Source organism: Dipodomys ordii, unplaced genomic scaffold, assembly GCF_000151885.1.
Source record: "Dipodomys ordii isolate 6190 unplaced genomic scaffold, Dord_2.0 Scaffold35, whole genome shotgun sequence".
NCBI lineage: Eukaryota > Metazoa > Chordata > Mammalia > Rodentia > Heteromyidae > Dipodomys > Dipodomys ordii.
This window is the reverse complement of record NW_012267251.1, coordinates 2996193-3011648: the sequence shown is the minus strand read 5'-3', so window position 1 is coordinate 3011648 and position 15456 is coordinate 2996193. Positions and strand designations below refer to the sequence as shown.

Genomic DNA, 15456 nt, shown 5'->3' with positions numbered 1-15456 from the left:
TACAATTACATGGGCAAGATAATGAGTACATTTCTTATCAAGCATTGTAGCCTCCTCCTTTGTTTCCCCTTCCCATCCCATCCTCCCCCCACCCCCCTGTACAGTCTTTTTAGAGAAAGAGACAAGTACTGTATGAAATGAAAATAACTCATCGATTTGGTATTGAAGCTTGGTTCTAATTTTGAGTTAGTTATTTGTAATGGACAATTATTGAGATGGATCACAGTAAGAAGCACAAAGGTGCCTCCTTCAGAGCCTTTGGAAAAAAAAATCAACATTTTAACTCTGCACATTCAGCTGAAGGGATAAAATCCCAAGATCTGTAAGTCCTTCTCATGAGACAATGTAAACCACCACATAGCTTCCTGTCACACTACGTTCAGATGCACGAGTCTGAGCAGAATGCCGACTTGCCACGCTGGGTTCTCACAGTGTGACTTGCCACGCTGGGTTCTCACAGTGTGACTTACCATGCTGGGTTCTCACAGTGTGACTTACCAGGCTGGGATTCTCACAGTGTGACTTACCATGGGGTTCTCACAGTGTGACTTGCCATGCTGGGGTTCTCACAGTGTGACTTACCATGCTGGGGTTCTCACAAGGTGACTTACCACGCTGGGGTTCTCACAGTGTGACTTGCCATGCTGGGGTTCTCACAAGGTGACTTACCATGCTGGAGGTTTTTACAATGGGGACCTCGCTCTCAGCTCTCAGCTTGTTCTCTATTTCATCCCAGTTCCGATCTTTGTCTTTAAATAATATCCTGTAAATGAAAAAACCAGAAGCATTTAGTGATTCATATTTTAAAAATCTATCACATTTTAATATAAAAATAACCTATCAGTAACTAATAATCTTCAGAAAGATTTAATCTTTTTACCTTCCTATTACTTCTTCTGGGCAGTGCTGAAGTTTGAACTCAGGGCCCTTGCACCTGCAAGGAAGCACGTCAGCCATTTTTCTTTCTAATCCTTTTTTGCTTTGGGTATCAGTCCTAAGTTGAACTCAGGGCCTGTGTGCTCTCTCTGACCTTTTCTGCTCAAGGCTAGGGCTTTACCACTTGAGCCACAGCTCCATTGCCAGCTTTTTTGGTGATTAATTGAAGATAAGTGTCTTACAGATTTTCCCAGCTGGGCTGGCTTTGAACTGTGATCCTGAGATCTCAGTCTCCTGAGTAGCTAGGATTACAGTACAGACTTGAGCCACCTGACTCCATTAGTTTTTTTGCTCAGGACTGCTGCTCTACCATCTGCTCCACTTACAAACTTTTGAGGCTTTTTGGTGGCTAATTGGAGACAAAAAGTCTCAAGGATTTTCCTGCTATGGCTGGCTTCAAACCTTGATCATCAGAGATCTCAGCCTCCTGAGTAGCTAGGATTACAGGTATGAGTCACTGCACTTTGCTGTTATTTGTTATAAAAAAGGATGTGTTGAGCCAGACACTCAGACTCTGTTATTTTAACATACTATTCTTTTGTGAAGAAGGAAATGTTTCTTATTAATAAAATTAGTCTCAGTAATTATAGCTATTCATTCTCACAGTGAAGACATCTGTTTTGTGCCTGAACAGCACAGAGTAGCAGCGCAGAGTCACCCTCCTCCCTCCCAGCAGGGAGGCATGGGTTTAGAAAAGAAGAGGTGGTTCTCTCCTAAGAACAACCTCTTTTGGTCTCAGTCTGAATGTTTAGAGTCCTGTTGAATTTATCATGTCCAAATGTAATTGGGTTTACTTGTACATTTATAGGCATATTCTAATTAGAAGTGAGGGGAAACTAGGCAACCTATGTTTCTTTGGGTCTGGCTCACTCAATAGCTCTGTGCATATGATCGTACAAAATGATGCTTATCAACATAAACTCCAAGAAATGGTTTATTTTAGTATTGTTCTTTTTTTTCTTCCTCGTTTCCCCCTTTTGTTGCTGTTTTTTATTTCTGTACCTTTTGTCTTGTATGCATGTTTATGTGACTTGGAAAGGGGGAGGGGAAACACAAAAATATGGCAGGACAAAATGTGAACTAACTCAGCAGTGATACTAGACACTATGTTGGAAATGAACTATGCAACTTGGTGGGAGGGGGAGTTAGGAGGGAAAAATGAGAGAAAATGAGGGAGGGGATGACATTGGTCAAAAAGAAATGTATTCATTACCTGCCATATATAACTGTAACCCCTCTGTGTATCACCTTTACAATAAGTTTTTTTTAAAAGAGACCCCTTTGTACAACTAAACATAGTAATATATATATTTTTTTGGTCAGTTGTGGGGCCTGAACTCCGGGTCTGGGCGCTGTCCCTCAGCTCTTCAGCTCAAGGCTAACACTCTACTACTTGAGCCAAAGCACCACTTCTGGCTTTTTTCTGCTTATGTGGTGCTGAGGAATAGAACCCAAGGCCTCATGCATGCATGGCAAGCACTTTACCACTCAGCCACCTTCCCAACCCAGTAATAATAAATTTTAAAAAGCAAAACAACAAAGAAAAAAATAAAAAGGAAGAAGTGATATAAAGCATGATTGGGGGAACAGACGCACCTTATTTTTCCAGCTGTTTTGTCTATAGACTGTCGTATCTTTCTAGAGAACTGAAAGACGGACGACAGCAGCAGATTATCCCCCATGACCTGAAACACACACAGCACAGAGGAGGTTGGCTTCGAAAAATACTAGTCACAACTTACGCTGTTTCTCATCCTCATGCTAATTTTAACTGGAAAAATCAGAACAATGAAGTAATTAGAGTATCATGGTACTAAACTGAGAGTCAGGAATACTAACAAAGGAATTCTTTGTTGAACAGCTTTTGTAGTTTCCATTCTTTTGGTTTCCATGTTCAAAAAGCAATCCATTTTATCTCCCTTCAATTACTATCACCCTCTCAATCCAAATGATCAAAAAAAAGGTAATTCAGGTAACTCTGGGATCTAAAGTTATTATTTATCTTTCACCAAGGAATATCCATGTAAAAATCAATGGGACACATGGCTTGTTTTTCAGACAGAGTTTCGCTGGAGAGAGAAATTTTCAAAGGTGTACTCAAAATAGTAAGTTTTGATGATGGGGCTGGTGCAGCTGTTGAGATGTGGCCAGGAATCAGCCCCTACAGAGGGCCACAGGGCCAGGACGCGCTAGCTTCCTAGGGGCTGCGGACTTTCCTTCAACGCAGCCCCCCTGTGCAGGCAACGTGCACAGCTGTGTTATTCAGAAAAAGAAAAGCAGGTCAGCTGCGGGCCTCGCAGGTTGCAGTCTCTCTAGTTCTCTTCTATATTACAAAAGGCAGAAAAAAAGGATTGACTTTGAGTACATGGCTTCCAAAATCAGCTGTCTGTGTTTTCAGGACTATATCTTGACTATAAGAAAACCTAGAATAACAAAGATTGTCTGAACAGCTGCTTTAACGGCCCACAGCACATAGCCAACAGCGCATAGAAAATATGTGCGACTCAGGAGCAAATAGGAAATCTTGTGAGGCAGTGCTGTAAGAATTATAAGCAAAGTTAGTTCACTAAGGGTGACATAATAAAAAAGAGGTCATTAGGGGCTGGGAAGGTGGCTCAGTGGTAGAGTGCTTGCCTTGCATGCATGAGGCCCTGCATTCGATTCCTTAGTACCACATAAGCAGAAAAAGCCAGAAGTGGTGCTGTGGCTCCAGTGGTAGAGCGCTCGCCTTGAGCTGAAGAGCTGAGGGACAGTGCCCAGGCCCAGAGTTCAGGCCCCACGACCGATTAAAAAAAAAAAAAAAAAAGGTCAATGGGAAAAATGGAACTTAATGACAAGGATGTGAATTCAGTGGAGGGCAAAATGGTTTACTTAGGATGAGAAAAATAACAAAGAAAAGGATAGATCTAAGTATAGTGATATTTATGGGTCTTCAGGTACAAGTGTAACATGGAGCTGGGTGTGGCTTCACACCTGTAATCCAGGCTATGGGTGGCAGAGATCAGGTGGACCATGGTTCAAGGCTAGCCTAGGGGGAAAAAGCAAGATCTAATCTCAACCAACGAAGGTGGTATGTACCTGCAATCTCAGTTAGGCTTTAAGTAGGAGGAACATACTCTAGGCTGGCCCCCTGCAAAAATTCACAACTGTATTTGAAAAATAAAAGGCAGGGGGATGGCTCAATTGGTAGAGCACCTGCCCAGCAGGTGAAAATTTAACAAAATGGAAGACATTCCCAAATTAGGAAAGAATGTAAAAGAGCAGGATTTTAACAGAACATGATATTTCTCTTTTTTACTTCATAAAGCATAGTTTGGTGTTACATGCATTAAATAAATTTCTGATGTCAACCTTGTAACAACTATCAATTACATAATTTGATCCTCTTTAAAAAATGTAAACTTGCCAAGTGCTGGTGGCTCATGCCTGTCATCCTAGCTACTCAGGAGGCTGAGATCTGAGGATCACGGTTCAAAGTCACACTGGGCAGGAAAGTCCATTAGACTCTTATCTCCAATTAACACTAGAAAATTGGAAGTGGAGCTGTGGCTCAAGTGGTAGAACACTCGCCTTGAGCTGAAGAGCTGAGGTACAGCGCCCAGGTCCAGAGTTCAAGCCCCACAACTGACACTGCCCCCCCAATATAACACACACACACTCTCTCTCTTCTTTATAAATAAAACAATTTTATTACATTTACAGGAACAGCTGTGTCTGAAAAATCTCAGCACAGAATTAGGTGAGATAAAGAATGAGCCCTTTTCTGGATAACAAGAACAAATGCCCACACAGGCGTGAGAGTAAAAGCATGCTGTATAAGCAGTACGCTGTGAGCGTGGTGCTGGAGCTGGCCCCCACACTCTCCCATTAGGGAGAGACACACATCTTCGAAGACATAAACTTTCGAAGTCCCATTCTGTGTGTGTGCGTGTGCGTGTGTGAGTAGGTTCTAGAGTTTGAACTAAGGGCATAGGAGTTATCCTTGAGCTTTTATGCTCAAGGCTAACACTACCACTAGAGTCACCACTCTGCTTCTGGCTTTTTTGTGGTTAATTGGAGATAAAAAGTCTCACAAGCTTTCCTACCAGAGCTGGCTTTGAACTGAGATACTTACATCTCAGTCTCTTGAATAGCTAGGATTATAGGTGTGAGCCACTGGTGCCTGGGGCTTCAGGTCCCATTCTTTGCAATAGGATTTTTGAAGTATCCATCTATGATCAATTCCTTTCTCAACTCTTTTCTTGCAATACTCTTTCATTATTTGCCTCTTGATCAATGCATCAGCTCTGCTATTGCTGGCCATCTGGGAGATGGAGTCTAGAGAACTTTTCTGCCTGGGCTGGACTTGAACTGCCATCCTCCAAATCTCAGTCTCCTGAGTAGCTAGGATTAGAGGCATGAGCCATTAGTGTCTGGTGTTAAAAGTTTTTTGTTTTGTTTTGTTTGCAGTGATCTTGGGGCTTCAACTTTGGACCTAGGCACTGTCCCTGAACATTTGTGCTCAAGGCTAATGCTCTACCACTTGAGCAACAGCTCACTTCAGGCTTTTTTGGTGCTTATTTGGAGACAAGAGTCCTTATGAACTTTACTGCCTGGGCTGGCCTGGAACCTTGATCTTTAGATCTCAACATCCTGGGCAGCTGGGATTACAGGTGTGAGCCAAAGTCTTTTTTTTTTTTTTTGATAGATAAAAGTCCATATATATATATATATATATATATTTATCAATGTTTTAAAGTGAAAAATTGTGTCATTTAAGACATTATCTCCTATTAGAATGTTTATATACATATATATGTGTATATACACATATATATGTATATGATGTGATATGTGGACGCAGTGCCTTCTATCTACAAGGTAACCACTTTCTTCTCCTCAGCCCACTTCCCAGACATGATTCCTTTGCCACTTAAGGTTAGTGGCTGACTTACTTCATCCCTGCTCCAAGTTCTCCGTCTGGTAATTGTGAGGTGATCAGGAGGCTCTACTGGCTGAGATCTCGAATCACCACACCGACCATTGTTTCCTTCTGGAGTTTTAGAATGAACTAACGGAGGGATTTTTCTGAAGTTGAGACTTTCGTCAAAAACACGATCAACCAACTAATGAGACAAAAGCAGACCCTTATGAGAACAGGGTAACTTTGAAGAGTTTAGACACTAATATAATTTTTATGATGTGACAGAAGTTAACTCCATTTCTATAGTAACAGAAACAGGATATCTTCAATAAACCAATTAATTTTTAATAAGCACTTCAAAGTAAATCCTTAATAAAACAGATGCTCATCTACATTGATTTTATTTTCAGATCCAACATGTATAACTAGGCTAAATTCAATTCTTTCATGAATAAGAGTTTTTTTTCAACTGACAAAGAGATGCTACCAAGAAAATACCTACACCATGTAGATGAACACTTACTCATGCTGTCTTACAAAATAGTATTACTTTTTTAATTTCCTATTTTGTTTTGTCCAATCCAAATCCAAGTGTCAAATTTCTTCATAGGATACATATATTGCATATTCTAATTAAGTTTACAAAAGGAAAACCAAGTATTTTGTTCTTTAGTTAAATAATGATACAGAAACCATACGCCAGTAAAAATATGCTACCATATGCTGAAGTGCCAATAAGACACCATTTAGACTAAGTAAGCCAGGTTTACTGAAGAGGGGTGAAACACTAACAGAAAGGGAAATGGACTCTAGTGAATGAAATGCGTCATAATCTTACTGGGTCTGGGTGGATGTTAACCATGTTAGGGAAACTTTAGTTAGAAAACAGAAAATAATACCATCATTTTAAATGTACCAGACACCTGTGTATGTCTTGCCACCAAGGTTTTTTAACCAATAAGGATGATTTCATTTACAGTTACAATAGATCAGGTGGTAACAAAACTCTACACAGACTGATGAAATATCATTTATTAAGTTAGACAACATATGAAAGAAAAACAGACAAAAAAGTGATTATTAGAGAACTACATGAAAGAAGAAATGTGACAAAAAGCAACAGAAGAAAAACAGTTTACCAGAATTAAACATCAACAAGGCTAGCTGTTTTTGGCTACTACTTTGAATATTATTTAATAAGACTAAGGAAGTGAGCCACCAAGCTCAAGGGCTGACAGAAGTTTTTGTGAGTGGACAGGAAGTATCTTCTAGGCTTTATAGGCAGCCGTGCAGCCGTGGTCTCACATCCGCTCCAGTCAATGGTTAATCAGATGACTGTGCCAAATGTAATTTAAAAAAAAACTTTAGTTATGGACCCTGAAATGTGAATTTCATACAATTTTCATGGTATGACTTATTACTTTCTATTTTTTCAATCACTGAAAACCATAAACATGATTTCCACTTTTTACATCATATGAAAATAAATTCATTCATCTATACATCAATTTTGTTGTTGTTGTTTTGTTTAAGACAGGGTTTTGCTATGCTGGCCTTGAATTCACAATCTTTCTACCCAAACACTGGGATTAGAGGCTTGCTCATTCATACTTTTGGCACACTTTTGGCAAGTGTTCTACCACTTGCGCTATGCTTCTAGACCTTCTAATTCTTTTACATGTCAATTCGTTGGTTGCCTTTCTGCCCAGATCAAAATAGACAACATGGCCAGAAAGTACAGTGGAAACTATGAATATTCATAGAACTTTCTCTGTCATTCTCCAGCAATAGTTATCACATTGCCTTAGTATAGTGTGGAAGGTCGCACATAAATTGGCTAGGTGACTAAATCATTTTCTGTAAGAGATTGAATTTCCTTAGATTTTTCTATTTGTAAGGAGAGGAGGGAGATTCTGGAACCAATCCTCTATTGATATCAAGGAACAAGAGACCACTGTTCCAATGAGCTTGGTATGTTGTAGGCACTTTCTGGAACAATGCTATGCAGACAGTGCCACCTGAAATTTTACCATACAAGGCCTTGATGTGGGCTGGTCAACAGTCTACTGTGATAACTTATGTCCCATAGTTTACAGAAATAATCTGAGAATTTATATATGTATGTACACATACATTGTTATAAAATACCTTTGTGTGTATATGTTAGTATTTAAAGTATTGAAAACTGTAATTTTTTTCACTTGGTGCTTAAGATATATTGCCTTGTGAACCAGCAAAGAGAACTGGGGTGTTATCATAGTCAAAGTTTACTGACCCTTTATGTACTAATTTGTCAGATTTTGGTGTGCTTTTCAGACACCATGTATATTCACATTTCAAGGATAGTTGCGGACCAGGAATAAGCAAGCAAAATGCATATATGGAAATGGCTTTCTATCTTTAGGTTAGTAGTAGACCAAATGTTAGCCTTTTAGCCTTTACTTCTTGTTACAAACACCAAATGATTTTGCTAAATCGAGTTGGAAAATGCGGAGACTCGTGCAGACAGGAGGGGTGGACAGAAGTAAAAGAACTTAAGCAAAAAGCGAAAAGCAAAAGAAATAAAGAAAAGGAAGAACCTTATGCATCTCTCCATGAAGATCTCCTACCTCTTCTCTAGTGTCTATGGCAGAACCGGGGGTGGTGGCAGCAGTGCTTACTGTGGTGCTGGGGGCCGTGCCCGACGACGTCACCGAGTCGATCTCCCCCGCCACGTCGTTGATCTCCCGAGCGATGAGAGCGAGATCTTGGCTGATCCTGATGGTCATTTTAGGAAAGAAGTTTAATTCCAATTAAATACCAGCTCTAGAAACAAAATCGCTGCAGAACTATTTCTGGAAGCTGTATATAATCATGACTCATGGTTCTCTGGAAGTGGTCTTAGCTATTTTGGTACTAAAAAGTCTTAGACCTTAAGTCCTGAAATTAATGTTAATGAAAACTACATTCTGAATAGTCTACAAGATAACTAACAGCTTGACACTCTGAAGTAGAGATAGGCCTTTACATATATACAACATGTGTGAATGACTAATGATGTCATCACAGGGAGGGATCTGAGAGAATTTAAGAAGTTTCTGAACCAGGATGGGAAGAAACCATCCTATTTTCACTGACCTGTCAGTAACTGAGTTGTTTCAATGATAAATTCAGGAATAAACTCCAGGGGTAGTAGTGAGACTGGTGATTTTTATGATCCAGAGAAATAACATTATGGTTGCTAGAGGTTTCCCAGACTTCATTGTGGCCATCAGTTCTTCAAAATTACTAAAGTCATTAAACTTGCAACACTGTCTTATTAAATATGTTTATAAGGGACCCTATGCTATATTAATACCTGAAATAATTTGGTAACTGGATTATTTGCATTTAACTAGAGCTCTAAGTATTTTGTTTATGCATTCAGAAGCACGCTAGATGTCTCCCTGTATTTTCCTCCCTGAGAGCAAGGGGCACATGGCTCCAGGCACTTAACATCATGCACAGACGACACTGCCTACAGGAGACTCTATCATCTGACTATCCAGTCCTTCCAATTCTGCTGAAGGAACCAATTATAAAAGAACACAACCTTCTCACTCGTGACTATATTTGCTTCCTTTGTAATACATCTCTATTTTTGCATTATGGTAGTTAACTGGAGATTAAGAGTCTTATACTTTTCTGCTCTGGCTGGCTTCAAACCATGATCCTCCTATCTCAGCATCCTGAGTAGCTAAGATTACAGATATAAGTCTGTAATGAGTCTATCTATAATAAGCTCTCTTTTCTCAGACAGTACTATACACTGCCTTCACAGTTAGTGCTCTTTAATGCAGATTTGAAGTTAGCTTGCTCTTCACATTCTTCAAAGCTCCCACCAAGCACACAAAATATGCACACCCATGACTTGGCACTCAGCAGCTCCTACTACTTGGCCAGCTCTGTGCTAGCATTAGTTGGCTCATCTAGTAACTATCTTTGTACTTCTTTGAGCAAAACATGATATATTTCAAATCTCTGACCTATAACAACACAAGGACACATCAGACATACACCTTGGACTCTACTAAATATATTCTTTTTTTTTTTTGGGGGGGGGTCTGGTCATGGGGCCTGAACTCTGGGCCTGGGCTCTGTCCCTCAGCTCTTCAGCTCAAGGCTAGCGCTCTACCACTTGAGCCACAGCGCCACTTGTGGCTTTTTTCTTTTTGCTTATGTGGTGCTGAGGAATCAAACCCAGGGCCTCATGCAAGCAAGGCAAGCATTCTACCACTGAGCCACCTTCCCAGCCCTACTAAATATATTTATACTGAAAGTCATCTTCATGGTCTGAGGCTAAGCACTATCGGAGTGCTTAAAAATTCTCTGTTGAGTTGATGGGGAACTCTGTGTGTGTATATGTTTAAGTATATGTATATGTAATGTATATATGTAGTTGACCAGGAATGTGTGTGCATATGTGTGTGTGATCAATCAATCTCTTATATACAAGTAAATTTAATTGAAAACAGTTCTGTATTGGCATTCAAAAACAGGTTACAACTTTTGCAAATAATGCTCTCAACTCATAAAGATAAAATATTACACACTGGCTTATCTTTCAATCATGTATGTGTATAGAATAAATTGTACAGAATAGATTTCACATTTTTTAGTTTATGATTTAAAGTATTTGAAAATAATTTTTCTCACATCATGCTAACTTATCTACTACCCAATAAAAATGTAAACAATCAACATTGACTTCCTTTCCTTTTATACTGTATTCTTCATACTTGTCCTCTGTTTTCCATGAAAAAAAAAACAGTTCTATGGTGCTATAATATGTGGCTTGAAAAATTAAGATTCTAAAAGTTACTACTGGCAAAGAAAGGGGGTGAGGCAGGATAGGCAGCATTAGGCTGCCCAGCTGTGTTCTGGAGCCCTGCAGACAGATAACACATAAGGAAGGTAGTGGTACCGCACACAGAGCAAAATGAAACCAAGGGAAAAAGTGTTTTTGGCTGCTACTCATTCCATGCCTTTGTGCACTTTCCCAGGAGAACAAGGCCATTAATTCTTCTTACTACAGCCTACAGAGGTGGGCTGAGAAGAGACACACAGTCTCGTTTTCTGGGCCTTCCTTGACCTTATGTAACTGGACATTTCCTCATGGGAAAGAGAAAAGGCCAATTATGACCAGAACAGAAAATGTGGTAGGTTTTTCTCTACAAACATTTTGTGGGTCCATGATGATCTACAGATCTTGGAGGCTTTTTTCTTTTCTTTTCTTGGTCAGTTGTGGGGACGAACTCTGGGCCTGGGTGCTGTCCCTGAGCTCTTTAGCTCTACCACTTGAGCCACAGTGCCACTTCCTTGAAGCCTTTTTTCTAACTACAGCAACTGACATAAAAAGTTTCAGTGAATACCTTAAGGATCCATTTATTTAATAAAGCAAAGATATATAAAATGGTACAAAGAGATTAGAAAGTTAAGTTCTCTCAAAAGTAGAGCAGTGCAAGTGAACAGTCCTAAAACATAAAGGACTAAAAGCCTACTTTAAATTAATGGGCCAGAAAAAAAATAATTCACAGACGTCAACAAAAAGACAAAAACAACATCATTGAACTACAGTAAAAGTTTGTAAACCCATTTGTGGATTATTTATTTATTTATTTGTTGGGGGCTTGGGTGCTGTCCGTGCACTCTTCAGCTCAAGGCAAGCGCTCTTCCGCTTAAGCCATAGCACCACTTCCGGTTTTCTAGTGGTTTATTGGAGATAAAGAGTCTCACGGAGTTTCCTGCCCGGGCTGGCTTTGAACCATGATCCTCAGATCTCAGCCTCCTGAGTAGCTAGGATGACAGGCGTGAGCCACTGGCGCCCAGCTTTGTGGATTATTATCATATGCATGTTTATTAATACTGTCAAGAATTAAACTTAATATCCTAAAGGAAGAAGTAATTTTAGCATATATGCAACAAAAATGTTTAGTAACATATGACACACCAAAGTAAGTTTAGTATCTCACAAATATTAAATTCAAGTCTTATGTTTGAACTATGATTTACATCAGTTTGATTATAACTGATCTTTATTTTATATTTTTAGCTTTTACATCAACTTTATTCTCAGAGCCTACCTGTGTGAGTTAACAAACCCTCACATTGCCAACTATTGTAGGAATCAGATTCCTTCTTACAAAATCTCTTACTCAACAATAAGTTCTGGGTTGCAAAGTGGATTTACTGTTCACATCTGTCTGGAAGGCTTTGTTACAAATTAAACAAAGACAAACACACATTATATTTATTTATTTTATTTATTTTTTGGTTGGTTGTGGGGCTTGAATTCTGGGCCTGAGTGCTGTCCCTGAGTTCTGCAGCTCAAGGCTAGTGCTTTACCACTTGGAGCCACAGCACCACTTCTGGTCATCTGGTCCTTAATTGGAGATAAGAGAATCATGGACTTTCCTGCCTGGGCTGGCTTTGAACCACGATCCTCAGATCTCAGCCTCCTGCGTAGCTAGCGATTACAGGTATGAGCCACTGGTATCTGGCCCTAACTGCTCTTTAATGTTCAACCAAAATAAGTTACTACCTAATCACATCTGCAGCATGAATTTTACTTTTTGTATACAATCTAAAAGTTATATCAAAGTCATCTAATACTCAAAATACTCATCCAAGTATAATGGAAGCTGTGTGTGAGTCTGAGGGCAACCTGGGCTAGAGAGACTCTGCTCTCAACAACAGCAAAAACAAAGTACAAAAACAAAGGGAAAATTTATTTACTCTACGTTTCCCAAGAGAATAATAGCAACATATCTTACAGATGATTACTTCCTTGGAAGTTAAAAGAGATCAGCTTCCTGTAGAATTCTTAATTAGGTAGAGCTGATACTACTTTTCAAAACTTAAATTTGCTCATCATCATCTCTATTAGAAATTTTAAGGGGGAAAGAAACTAAAACCAGTTAATTCTACAACAATGTTCTATACTGTGTTGGTAGCACAGCCATTTAAATAAATGGAAAAAAAAAGGAAAATTTTAAAACAAAGGAAAAAAGCTGATGGCAAGTAATTCTCCAGACAAAACTGAGTTTTTCATACCTGTGCACCCCAGAATGCTTATTAGTAGTACAAGTCAAGCAAAAGCGAATCTTGTTGAAATAAGTATTGATGGGAACCAACCTGGCTATCTCTTCTCGATGAGCAGTCCAATCACGGATGTAGTCTTCCTGTTCTTTAATTCGGTGCTTGAATGAAGAACTAGCAGGCATTGCTGATCCAGCGCTCTGCAAGCGAGTGGTTTTCAGGGCTGGAGAAGTACGTAGACGAGTATGTTTAGGGGAATTACGGTTTGATCCAAATTCATCTTCTGAGGTGGAAGCATAATCAGTAGGAAAGCGCCTCCATCTTGAATTTACTAAATTAGTTTAATTATTAAAAAAAGAATTATTATATTATCATTTAAAGGAGATAAAATAAGTATCATGATATCATAACCACAATGAGAGTGCACACACAGCACAGCTGCCAGTAACTGACACACAGACCTCACATAAACCATAAATCCACTACTCCTTAAAGATACAACAAATGATTAAAAACAACTGAGAGACTGTTTTCCATAGTGTAGTGAACAGACATTCAGATGAAAAGTTCACTGATGATGAACAACTAAGCAAGCTCTAATCAATTGTAAATATTCTCATTTGAGTGAAAATATGGATGTTATAAAAAGGACAGCAACAACACCAACACTAACAAAAATAAAAACTGGGGAAAAGACTTCCTCATGCCACATGGACTTCCAACATGGAGATGGTAAAACTCTCTTTTCACAACAGATACATGTGCATAATTCCTGTGGTAGAAATTATGCCGTTATGGCAGGAAAAAAAAAAACATTACCTCTGTCATTCAACATCCTGTTATGCTATGGTTGGAAAAAAGCTTTTTATATGGTAAAAAAAAAAACAACAAAACAACAAAGCATCTTCAGTAAAACTTCCTGCTGCTGGTCACTGAAAGCACATGGTCAGAATAGACAATGGAGTAAGAAGCTATAGAGTGCAACTGCAAGCTGCTTTCACGATCACTGACACTTAGGGCACAGGAGACACTGTGAATAATCACATGAAAGAAAGTGGTTCACACTTTCTTATTTTAGGTTAGGACACTGAAAAATGGTACTGCTGACACATTTGAAAAATCAGAAGACAATTATGCAGACATTTTACTACTGTTGAAATGAGAACCAAACATATGCCAATTTGTGAAGCATAAGTAGAGGTAAAAAACTGAGAGATGACTAATTCATGGAAAACAAGGGCAGGAAACATGTAATTCATTAACATATAGTAGTTTCATTAGTGAAGTGTCTGACTAGCAAATATTTAATAAGTATTCTTTCTATATGGCAGTACTGGGGCTTGAACTTAGGACCTAGGTTGTCCCTTAGCTTTTTCTGCTCAAGGTTAGAGCTCTATCACTTGAACCACAATTCCATTTCTGACTTTTTGGTGATTAATTGGAGATGAGTCACACCAACGTTTCTGCCCAGGCTGGCTTTGACTCTCAATTCTCAGATCTCAGCCTCCTGAATAGTTACAATTAAATGTAAGCCACAATGCCTAGAACTTATTAAGTATTCCTAAAGTAATGAGTTTCTGGATGTAACATGGTTGTTTTCCTCAAGGTGAGAAGCAGCCTGAGATGCTTTTGGTATTTTAAGTGATAAAACATGGATCTTTGCTGTAAATTCCAAATGCTACTAATACTAGAAGACTTTTCTTCTCTCTCCATGTGTCTGTCTATAGCCATATATTCAGGACCTTGATCTAAGTTGCACAGCAGATTGGTCAAGTCACAATTCCCTTGTCCTTTTCCACTAGACTTTTTCTTCCAACAAATTTTTTTTGGTTGGTACTCTCTGAATTAGCTTATACATTAGAGAAATCAATAGCAAGAATATGCCATAAATTAGGGCCAACCCAATTGTTCTCATTCTTAATTCTCCTTGTAACTCTGGGGGTCTAGGTCTAGATTTATGGCTTATAATAATGAGCATATGCAAAAAACTCATGGAAAACTCTATGGAAATATGTGCAAACATATAAAGAACTCTAGGTAATTAATTACAGATTTTTTTAAGTCAAACTAAAATACAAGTTTGGATTTTAACGTTTTGAGATACATTACATAGATAATACCTTTACTATGGTAGAAATTTACTCATTTCCATACATATGAAAACTCTCATAAATTGAAGTTATTTTGACAATTGAAACAATTTTATAAAAAATCTGTAAATCAGAGCAAGAGATTAAAAATATGGTAAATAAGTTTTTACTTTGCAATAGGGCATTTCAGTAAATACTAGATGTATGTTTATTTTAATATCTTATAAATAAGAAAAGCATTTTTTTTGTCAGTCGTAGGGGACCCCAACTCAGGGCCTGGGCACTGACCCTGAGCTCTTCTGCTCAAGGCTAGTGCTCTACCACTTTGAGACACAGCTCCACTTCTATTTTTTTTTTTTTTTGGTCCGGTCGTGGAGCCTGAACTCTGGGCCTGGGCGCTGTCCCTCAGCTCTTCAGCTCAAGGCTAGCGCTCTACCAGTTGAGCCACAGCGCCACTTCCGGCTTTTTTCT

General features: G+C 38.9%; 1 protein-coding gene across 5 annotated transcripts in view; it reads right to left on the bottom strand.

The window, feature by feature from the left end:
- Cep170 (centrosomal protein 170kDa) overlaps positions 1 to 15456 on the bottom strand; it is an 82822-nt gene that overhangs the window by 10838 nt on the left and 56528 nt on the right. For 2 of the 5 annotated variants that reach the window (XM_013017431.1, XM_013017434.1), the window contains 5 exons: positions 12992 to 13226; positions 8449 to 8596; positions 5871 to 6041; positions 2533 to 2621; positions 670 to 763 (listed from right to left, as the gene is read on the bottom strand). In XM_013017431.1, coding sequence (XP_012872885.1) covers positions 670 to 763; positions 2533 to 2621; positions 5871 to 6041; positions 8449 to 8596; positions 12992 to 13226 — 737 coding nt within the window. The remainder of the gene's footprint in view (positions 1 to 669; positions 764 to 2532; positions 2622 to 5870; positions 6042 to 8448; positions 8597 to 12991; positions 13227 to 15456) is intronic. The other 3 variants (XM_013017433.1, XM_013017435.1, XM_013017432.1) reach the window with 2 other exon arrangements.